At 50.7% G+C, this 10,627-nt stretch overlaps 1 protein-coding gene across 1 annotated transcript; it reads right to left on the reverse strand.

Moving 5' to 3' along the window:
- Positions 1–1,394: 1,394 nt before the first annotated feature.
- Positions 1,395–10,365, reverse strand: SYT2 (synaptotagmin 2). Its single transcript, XM_010378835.1, has 8 exons — positions 10,188–10,365; positions 9,033–9,199; positions 7,591–7,710; positions 6,971–7,138; positions 6,488–6,655; positions 4,985–5,102; positions 3,857–3,990; positions 1,395–1,601 (listed from the first exon to the last, which is right to left on the reverse strand). The coding sequence occupies exons 1-8, from the start codon at positions 10,363–10,365 to the stop codon at positions 1,395–1,397; spliced, it is 1,260 nt and encodes a 419-aa protein (XP_010377137.1).
- Positions 10,366–10,627: the final 262 nt, after the last annotated feature.

Consider the following 10,627-nt stretch of genomic DNA (forward strand, 5'->3'; position numbering starts at 1 on the left):
GAAGGTCTCCTCTGCTACTCATTTGGAATGGATGCCCTTTGTTTCTTAGTATTCATAAAGAGAAGCCCACTAATGGTAGGACAAGTCCTCCCTATAGGTCTCCCTGCGCCACTCCAGCTACCTATCAGCTCTCCAGCATGGAGGGCAGAAGGCCAAGGGAGCAAGGAGTGGGAGTCTAGGGGGAATTCCAGTGCTCCTCTATATCTCCACCCAGGAAATCTCAGCCATCTGTCCCCCATCCTCTTCTTACCACCCCCTTCTTACCTGGACCTCAGGGGAACTAAGAACATTTAAACTTTCCTTTTAAAGTTCTCTGGCTCTGCACAGATAACGTGTCTTCAGACAGTGTTGCTCCACTTAAAAGAGAAACAGAAGCAAAAGCACAGTGGGGAATAAATGCAAATGAACTGGGCTGCTTATATTCTGGAAAGGGAGAAAGTATCTGTTTTTCCCACTGGATGGGGTGACGATCCAGGAGTTTAATTTTGGTCTTTCTGGTAATAGGTAATAGTTTCTTCATAGTTTGATATTTATTGTCAATAAGAGTGAGATTTTGGGACTGAGAGTCCCTGTTAGAGTCTGACCCAACTAGTGAATAGCTCATATCCATGAATGTCCCCAGAACCACACTTCTGGGGAAACCATGACTGGCAGGAGGAAGTCTTTGATGGCATCGTTTGGTCCTAGTTCTGAACACATCCAGTCTTCACATCTTGCTGCCTCCCAAATAGCCACCAACAGGAGTATGAAAGCCCCGGCATCTGAACAGGATCCTGAGACTTTGCCATAGATGAGAGAAGATTTCCCACTTAGTGGACTTTTCATGTCAGGGTCCCCAAAGAGCCTTCTTTTCCCACACAACTTTACTGTCCATGGCTCATTCCAGGAATGAAGAGAGATGCTCAAAGACACACACACACCACACACGACACACACACACACACACACACACACACACACACACACACACACAGGGATCATTAGCCACTGTGATGCCTTCCCTGTCAGGAAGCAGGATGTGCTGCCATTTTGTTGGTCCAAAAGGCTCAAAAAAACAGGAAGTGCTGCAAGTTTGCGCCAGTAGAGGGCCTCGCTTGGGGTGAGGCAGATGTGAAGCTTTGAAAGAGGCAGGGGAACTGTGACAGGGCATGCAGCAAGGCAGCTCCTAGGACCATGAACAGAGCCAGGCTTCTCTTTCACCTCTTAGGGGACTCTCCTCACACAGCCATCAAAGGGAAGTTGGTCTTTAAAAAGAGAAAAACAAGGAAAAACAAGGACACAACCACCAAAAAATGAAAGAAAAAAGAAAACCTCTAAGGTTGCATAACTGAGGTATTGATAGCTCTGGATCTTGTCAGTGTCCGTGAAAGGTGTGGGGTCCCAGCCGCTGCTGTCTACTTGTTCTTGCCCAGGAGTGCATCCACCTCCTCCTCAGGCTTGAGCGAGTGCCACTGGGCAATGGGCCTCCGGGGGTTGGCCAACATGTCAGACCAGTGCCGCAGCTCTGTGCCTGTGGCATTGCTGCCCACGAAGATTTTGCCTATGGCTTCGTTCTTGCCCAACTTGTCGTAGTCCAGCACGGTGACCACTACCTGGACTTTCTGCAAGGAAAACAAAGGAGGGAGGGAGTTGGCAGACAGAGACGTGGGATCCCATGACCAAATTTATCCTCCATCAACCTCTACTCCAAATGATTGGGAAGGAAAGGCCTCCCGGGGCTCCTTGGTTTCATCTCTGCTCCAGTGAAGACTGAATTGACATGGAAACAGAGGCCACGCCTTTGGCAGCCTTTGTTTCTACCACTGGGCATTTATTGAGGGTGTACTGTGCTCTAGACACTGTTAAGCACTTGTAGCAGGAGAAGAGGGAAGGAAAAATGAAAAGATGGATTTCACCTCAATGAGATCAGCAGACATGTAACTGAAAACTTACAACATGAAGTGATAAAGGTTATGCTAGAGAGATAGGCACAAGGTACTGTGGAAACTCAGAGGAGGTGACAGTCCTGCTGGGGCCAATCAGAAAAGGCTTCACAGAAGAGGTGACTGGGACATGAAGTCTGAGAATTTCTCTAGGAGGACAAAAGGAGGAAGAGGATTCCAGGAAAACAGATTATCTTGCATAGAGGCATAGAGACCTGAGAGTGCATTTGGCATCTGAGAAACATTAGACGTTCAGTCATTGAGGTACAGGGTGAGAAGCAGTGAGGCAGGAAATGAGGCTGGTAGAGTAGGTTGGGGTCAGCTGAGGAGTTTGCATTTTGTCTTTCAGGCAAGCAGTAGGGGACTCCTGAAGACTTTAAGTAAAGGAGTGTTGTGGACATTTGAGAGAGAGAGCCCTGGCATTGAGGTGGAAGATTCACTGGAGCAGGAGTGGGCCTGATGGCAGGGAAGAGACCCGTTGGAGGATGCTGGAGGGTCTGGGAGGATGGATCCCAAATACCTGAACCAAGGCAGGCACAGTGGGGATGAGAAGTCAAAACCAGGTTGGAGGGGTATTTAGGGAGAGAATCAAGAGGACTTGATGATCAGCTGGATTTGCTGAATGGTTGATGCCTTTTCCCCTGTGACTCCAGCCAACTCAGATGCGTCCTTCAGGACCAAGCTTTCTCTGGGAAGCCTCACTACAGTCCTCTGCTTCATGGACATTGAAGCCGTTGTCTCACTGTGCTTTACTAGACTGTTTACTGGTGCCCTCCTGCTGTGAGGTCCTTGACAGCAAGGACAGTGTCGATTACACACTTATTTCCTCATCCCCTAGCAAGTGCCTAGCACTTAGGAAATGCTCAGTAAAGTATGTTGGATAAATGAGAAAGGAAAAAGGAAATAGTCTAAGGTAATGTCCAGGTTTCTGACTTGGGCCACTGGGTAGATGATGGACTGTGGGGTCATTCATTGAAAACAGAATTCAGATGAAACAGGCTTGGCTGGGAAGAGGTAGGGAGAAGAACATTACATTGGTTTTAGAAATGTTGAATTTGAGATGCCTGGGTCAGGATGCTCTAGATGTAAAATTCTCTGTAATGAGGACTTCTCTTGGATTAACGTTATCACTGAGCTGCCCAATGTTCTCTTGAAGTATTCCATCAATAACATCATGCACATCTCCATAGATGACAGCACCAACTCTGAAGATTCTCTTGCACCCTTGCCCCCAGCCCTCCTGTGGGGAGGAGAGGGGGTGGGATCAGCTCACTACAAAGAAGGAGAGACCAAGACTCCATGATAATCGACCACTCAGCAAGCCCCCAGCTGCGCCTGACTCCCCACCCAAATGGGTGGGTCGGCCTCTTGTCCTACCACATCCAGATCCCACTTATACCCGGAAATGGTGAAAACCAGACCTCATCTCCAACATTTACAGAGCTTGCTGGTGAGAAGGAAGGAAGAGTAGAGAAGGCTGGAAGGGTGGCGGGAAAGAGGAGAGGAAGCAAATCAGAGGAGTAGATGGAAAGGACCTAGAAAGCAGTAGAAGTGGGGCAGGGATGACCAAGACAGGATGTGGCTGGAGAGGATGGAGGTGGCAGTGGCCAGTCCCACCCTCTCAGCCAGCTCCCAACCCCTCTGGTACCTTTGCTACACCCCCATACACCTATGCACATGACCATGGTCCTCCAAGTCCTAAAGGAATGATTTGCAGAACTTTTTGAATTAGTTCATGTTTATCTCATCAGAAAAGGGGGATCCCTGAAGCACTTGGGAAGGAGATCCCACCTAGGCACCATTAGACCTCGAGCCTTCCTCCACCAAGAAAGGCTATTCCGTGGTCTCTGGATGAGTTCCCGCTCTTCAACCTCCCCATACATGTTTGCCTCCCCAAACCCTGCTCCGTGCCTAGGACCCTAGCGCTCCAGCACCTGAATCTGCTCGAAGGGGATCTCAAAGCTGAAGGACTCGTTGAAGTATGGGTTCAGGGTCTTCTTCTTCACGGTTGTCTTCTTCTTCTTGAGCCGCTTGCCATTCTGCATCAGGTGGATCTTCACATAGGGGTCTGCGGAGGGAGAATCCCAACCCCAGAGAGGTTCCCCTTAGCCCCCAGCCCTCCTGCCCAATGTACCAAGGCCTGCCCAGAGCATCGGTCAAGATGGGGTCTTCATTCTGCTGAGACCAGGCCCTCAGAAAGCCCCAAGTCACGCCATCCAGTTCAAAGGTGGCAAAAGACTTCACCTCAAGGACCAACTCTGACCAGTTGGTTGTGGCTTCCTGAATCATTGGGTGGGGGGCATTTCTGAGTCTAAGGCCTTGTGAGAAAGGGTATGGAGATTCATGTGTGATCCTGTGCTGGGGAGGGGGTGGGGAGTGCTAAAGTCAGGACACACATCTGCTGGGTCATGATCCCAATCCAATCCTCCTAATCTTGCAGACGAGAAACTGAAGCCAAAGAATGGAAATGACCTGCCCTAGGTCACACAGAAGGTCAGTGACAGAGCCGGAGCTGGCATTGAAACGTGCTGGTTGGAGCCCATGCCCAAGGCTGATTCTCTGGGAAGGCGGCTGAAGCAGCAGGCTTCATTCCCCAGAGCCCTGTGCCATGGGCCAGCCCCATTCACTGCCAGGTAAATGTGATATTCAGAGCATCTTCCACCCCCCCTTCCCTCACCCTCCCCTTTCCAGGGCAGAGCCAGCAGAGCCTACAGCCTCTTCTGGAAACATGTCCCAATTGTGGTGTCACGTTTTGGGCGAAGCCCTGCCCGTTTCCCTGGGAGAAGTAAAATCCTAAGTCACGAACTTATCTGGGGATGAAATTTCTCTGATCCTTTTCTCTGTAGCCCACAGTGCAAGGCCAGAGAGCATTGGGAAGGCAGTTCTGACGGGGACAAGGGGCCCTTGGAGAAAAGGAGGGGCTGGGAAGCCAAGGCTCCACCGCTCCTCGAGGAGACATCTCAGTCCCAGGGCAGCAAAGTGTTCCTCTTCACTGGAGTGTGCAAACTCTGCTAACTGGCTCGCTGGTGCCACCCAATGGCAGCCAGAAGCTCTCCACATACCTGAAAGGCCGCCCACGTCCATCTTCTTGAGGTTCTTGGCCTCCAGGATGCAGACAGTGAGCTTCCCAGCCGTAGGCACATAGCGCAGGGAGGTGCAGATGTCGCCCAGCTTCTCTGGCTATCCGGGGGAAGAGCAGGGCTTGGGTCATGTCAGCCATCCTAGTGCCTCTCTCATGGCTGGCCTCTTCCTTGCCAAAATTAGCAAGGCAGTGATGTGTCCCTGCCTCCCTCATCACCAGTCCCCATATATGTGATGGCCGAGAAGGTCTTCCAGCATCTGACCTTGGGGCCCCCTGATGCAGTGCAACAAAGTCCCTGAAAGTGACAGGTTGGGACCTCAGGAGCCATGGGCTGAGGATGAGGGGGTAGAGGACAGCTGTGGATCCCTGGGTGGATCTGGGATCTGGGAGGTTGGGAGTATGTTTGGGCCCCTACCCCAGGCTCTGGTAAGGTGGGAAGGGGTGCGAGAAGCAGGGGGGTTAGCCACGTGTCCACCACCAAGGGTCCTGGGGGACTGAATGTCTCAGAAGCCTTCTTTCCCTGAACACTCCCACCCACCAAGGTCTCTCCTTGTGGACCATTCCACTTGTAGTATGATTTGTGGTTTTCGGAGCAATTTGCATCCCTTCTGTTACTATTACTGCAACTCTTTCATGTAAACAAGACAAGAATTCTTTGTAACCAATGAGAAACTGAGGTTCCCAGAGGCCATGGTTCGCTCAAAGTCACACAACAATTTAGCACTGCAGGCAGGTCGACGACCCAGGGCTCCTAATTCCTAAGGCCAACACCACACTGCAGAGTCAAAGCTGCTCAAAGTCAAAGCCACCCAGGGCAAGACTGACCACATCACACAGGTCCTGGTTCAGGTGTGCTGGACTTCCTCCCAGGCACAGGGGACAAAAGGGACAAAAGGATGTCTTAAGCTTCTCTACTCAGCCCTCCATCACTGCCTAGAGTGTGCTGGGTAGCAGGGCCCTGGCCAAAACAAATGATTGATGCCCAGAAGGAGGAATGGTTAAAATGGAGTTTTAGGTACACAGCAATTGCTCAGCAAATATTTACTGAGTGAATGGATGCTGTAGCAGTTCTGGGAGGACAAGTCCCTCTGCTGAGTATCCTTTAGAACAAACATGAGCTTTCCTTATGGGTAAACTGAGGCACAGAGGCATGAATCACAGGCCTTAGGTAATAGCAGAAGCTTAGGAGTAACAATAATAATGGTGTTTGTATTTATTTGAGTACCTACCAAATACCAGTCACTGCGCTAGGCGCTTTATGCAGGTAGTGAATCCTCATCTGTAAAAAGAGACTAAAGGAGGGAACCCGAGTCCAAACAGCGTAAGCAACTTGCCCAGGTTCACACAGCCAGGCAGTATGGAGCTGGGATCCTAACCCAGGTCGCCTGCCTCCAAAGCCCATCCTATTTCCATCATGCCACGAGGTGGAAGCCCACTTGTACATTCGTCTTTTTGCCCAACCTGGCCTCATCTCTGCTCTTACCTCCTCCTTTTCCCCGCCTTGCAGGTCTCTCCACTCCTCAATGGGCTGGCCGAGGTCCACTGTGTTCATAGGCACCTTTACCTCTCCAATGATGTCATGTTTGGAGAAGCGGTCAAAGTCATAGATGGCCATCACCAGAGTTTTGCCCCCAAGCTCCTGGTATGGCACCTGCAGGGCACAAGCAGAATCAGAGGGGGCCAGAGTGACTCACGCACCTCCAGGGGTGCTATGAGCAGAGGCCTCTATTCCAGCCCACAGGGTCCCAGTTAGTGTGCGGAGACAGAGAAAGATCCAGGGCTTTTGGGGAGCAGAGGGTGGGGTGGGAGGGATCCCCATCCTCCAAAGAGGTCAGGGGGGCCCTGCAGTCCAGGCTGCCATTGTTCCAGGCTGAGCAATGGCTAAAGACCAAGGAAAGGTCTGTAGAACTCAGCAGAGAATTGGGATCAGGGAGTGAGCTGGAGTCACCCTTCCAGCCCTCAGCACCTTGAAGGTGAAGGTTTCATTGAAGGCAGGGTTCAGTGTCTTCCGATGGACTTTGGTCTCATATTTCTTCTTCTTATCAGGAAGGAGGAAGACCTTGACATAAGGGTCTGAGGTGCCTCCCATGTCCAGGGCAGGCAGTTCAGCAGCCTGCAGAACGCCCACAGTAAGCTGTGGAGAGAGATGGGGAGAAGGGACCTGAGTCTCAGGACAGTTCCAATACCACAACTGGCCCCAGACCCAGTTCCCGCCAATTCCTTCCTAGAGGAGGCAGTTGGGGCAGGGGAATGAGGGGAGGCTGGTGCTAGAGAGGAAAACTGGTCTCCATTTCCACCCCAAGGAATTTGGAATGGCATTTAGGGAACCTGAAGTTGAAAGGGAAATTGCTTTGCCCAAGGTTGGTGGGCAGGTTAATAGCATAATCAACTTGGAACCTTCCGCAAGCAGGCTGGTGGCCAAGCCAGCATCAATGTCCAGAGCTATAGGCCCTGCCGTTTCCAGCCTGTCTCATTCTAAGGGAAGAGCAGCGCCCACACATCTCTGAGGGAGCTGTTTCTATCCCCCTTCCACCCAACTCCCAGGTCTCTCCCCATTCCCCACTCTGCCCCCACAGCCCTGCATACCTGATTAGCCTGAAAATCATAGTCCAGGGAAAACTGCAGTTTGCCCAGGTTCTCTGGCTCTTTCTCCTCCTCCCCTTCACCTTCCCCCTCAGTCAGGCCTGTCTCTGCATCATCATCATCCTGTGGGAGCTGGGGGAGAGAGGGAACAAGTTAAAAGGGGAGGACAGAGGAGCCTGGCTTGGCACAGGGTGATGGGAAACCAGCACCTCTGTGGTAGACCTTGACTCAGAACTGTGTGTGGTGGGGGTAAAAGAGAGAATGTGGCCCTGCCATGTGACCCTCCTTCATGGCCCATCAGAACCCCTAGACAGGTCCTTTACCCCCAGCCCTGTGTTTGAGACATGATTCTAGTTTGGGCACCACTCTCCTGCCTCTGAGGCACAGTGTACCATGGGACCAGGCCCTGTGCCAAGTGCTTCATAGCTTCTGGAGGCTGGGGTGGGGGTGGGATTTGCTTCTCTTGTAAGCCCTCTCCCAAACACTTTCCCCAGCTCAGGCCCCACATATCCTGGGCAAGACATACCAGAAGTACGGTCCAGGCAGACAGGAGCAGAGTGAGCCCACAGACGTGGAGGGAGAAAGAAGAAAGTGATATAAGAGAAAATCCTGCAGCTCAAACCAGCCCCTAAGTCACCACAGCCACTCATCAAGACCAGGAAGGGCTACACCCAAGTCATCCTGGAACCCCTCCCAACACACACTGCAGGTTCCTTTTGGGCCCACATACACACACATACCTGCATGTGCACAGACATATACACACACACATGCACTCAAAGGCCATTTAGATCCCTGGCTTCTGAGATCAAGCCCTTCCCTGCATCCTCCATATGGATTCCTTGAGCAAGAGATTCCTCCTAGTCACCCCTAAACAAACATGGGGGAAAGGGAAGCACACAGGGGCCTCTGCAAACTTAAAACAAGAAAAGGAGCTTTCTAGGCTGACCAACACCAAAAGACAGGGGAAAATAAATTAAATTATGATATAATTAATGATGGATTCTACTTGGCTCTGTCTTGGTGCCTCAGGGCCACTCTTCTGCCTCATTTGATTCCTGCCCCATGCCCAGTTAGATGCCTCCCATGAAGATATTGTCCTTCAGTCTCTCTGGCAGGAAAACACAGGAAAAACCCAATGGTGTCTTGCTGGTTGGGGTGTGTCTCTTTCCAACATTTTGTCCTAGTAGCCTCATTGGGGGGTCAATATATTGCTCTTCACTGTCTTTCCAGGGATGAGTTCATACTAACACAGGAATAAGGCCCCCACTCCCAGGGACCTCTAGGTCGGTGGTGTTATACTAGAGATGTAACTGAGAGAGCCAAGTTTTAAGGAGGGGAGAAGGTTTGGTTGTGGAAGCCCAGGAGCTTTTGCTTACCCTTTCAGCATCAGGAAAGCCTGGGCTGAGCCCCTTCCAGTCCCCCTCACAACCAATGTGCCCTACCTGACCCCCTTTCATGTCCTTCATGTTCATGGCATTCTTCATGCCTTTGCCCTTTTCCTTCTTGTTCTTCTTCTTCTTGCAGCAGCACTTCTTGCAGATGCAGAAGCAGCAGGTGAGAAGCAGGAGCCCAGCAACCACAGCAATGGCGATCAGTGCCCAGGGTGGTACTGCCCACACAGAGAAGATCCCGGGGTCAGCAGTGCCATGTCTTGCAGCCCCTGACCCCGTAGCATTGACAAAAATGGGTGAGGAATATGACTGCCCTCCCACAATGCCCACACCCCACATTTTAAAAGCCATACACCCATGAGTGATTTGTATGTAAGTTGCATATACTTTGCATGCCTTTTCATTAATGCCTTGCTTTTTTATTTATTTATTTATTTTTATTTATTGATTTTGCCTACTGCCCTTGTTGGCATAGCCTGCTAGCTGAGAGGTAGCAACAGGTGCATGCATAGAAGAATATCAGTTTAGCTCTATTGAGTTTTACTAGTGTGATCTATGGATCTATGGCTCACACTGGAGAGGATGGGATGATGCTTATCAGTCCCTTGGCCTCCACCCCTTGTGCCAAGTCTTGAGAGGGCTGATGCATAGCCGGATAGGCAGGCCAAGCTCTGTAAGGTTGAGTCTGGACCTAGACCACTGCTGGGCTTTGCAAAACCCAACTGTTTGGGGATAGGTCCTGAGCTGCTCTCCGTGGTTCTGAAGCACCATCTCCCACCAGTGTGGCTGCTCCCCCTTAATCTGCATCTCTGGTGTCTCCTATACAGCCTCTGCCAGAAATTCAAAAGCAGCGAGGGCTTTTATTTTCTATCTTCCAACATAAATTTCAAAGTATTATTGGCAAACTTGAATAGTGACTTCTGTTTCATAATTTTTCATCGCCTTTTGGTTTCATCTTTGGACAGTTTTATAAGAACTTTTCTTCCCCTGAGATGTTGAAGTGCATAAACCCCCTTGTTTGCCACATTAATGGCAGACCCTACTTCCCCCGCCCTGATTCCTGCAGGGGCTCTCCAAAAACCCAGCCTGAAATCTAAGCATTAGGAAAGAGCCCAGTCAATCACAACCCAGTGGTATCCCCAACCCTTCTTCACCTCCCCCAGACTCTAGCCTTGCCCCACCCTCTCAGCCACCAGGGACACTCACAGGGAATCTTGTTGATCTCATTGAAGAATTTTTCCTTCAATTTGGCAAACATGTCCTCCTGGCTCTCCCCAGGACCCCCACTCTCGGTGGAGTTGTCCACAGGTCCAATGGGCATCGTGGTGGTGGTGGTGGCAGGAGCCACAATAGGCTCCTGGTTCCTCTTGAAAATGTTCCTCATGGTGGCAGAGGGAACAGCTGGGGACGAGAGGGGAAGAGGGAAGAGTGAGCATCCCAGAGGTCGTCTTCCCCTCAGAAAGCCCTGCCCAAAGGACCAGGAGAAGCTCTTTATAGATCAAAGATATTTTGCACAATATTAACAACTCTAGTAAACCAATAATAATAGACATCATCCAATTAGTACATGATCAGCCTGGGCACCATAGCAAGACCCTGTCTTTAGAAATTTTTTTTTTTTTAATTAGGCGTGGTGGTGGCTGAAG

Source organism: Rhinopithecus roxellana, chromosome 1 (genome assembly GCF_007565055.1).
Source record: "Rhinopithecus roxellana isolate Shanxi Qingling chromosome 1, ASM756505v1, whole genome shotgun sequence".
Lineage (NCBI taxonomy): Eukaryota > Metazoa > Chordata > Mammalia > Primates > Cercopithecidae > Rhinopithecus > Rhinopithecus roxellana.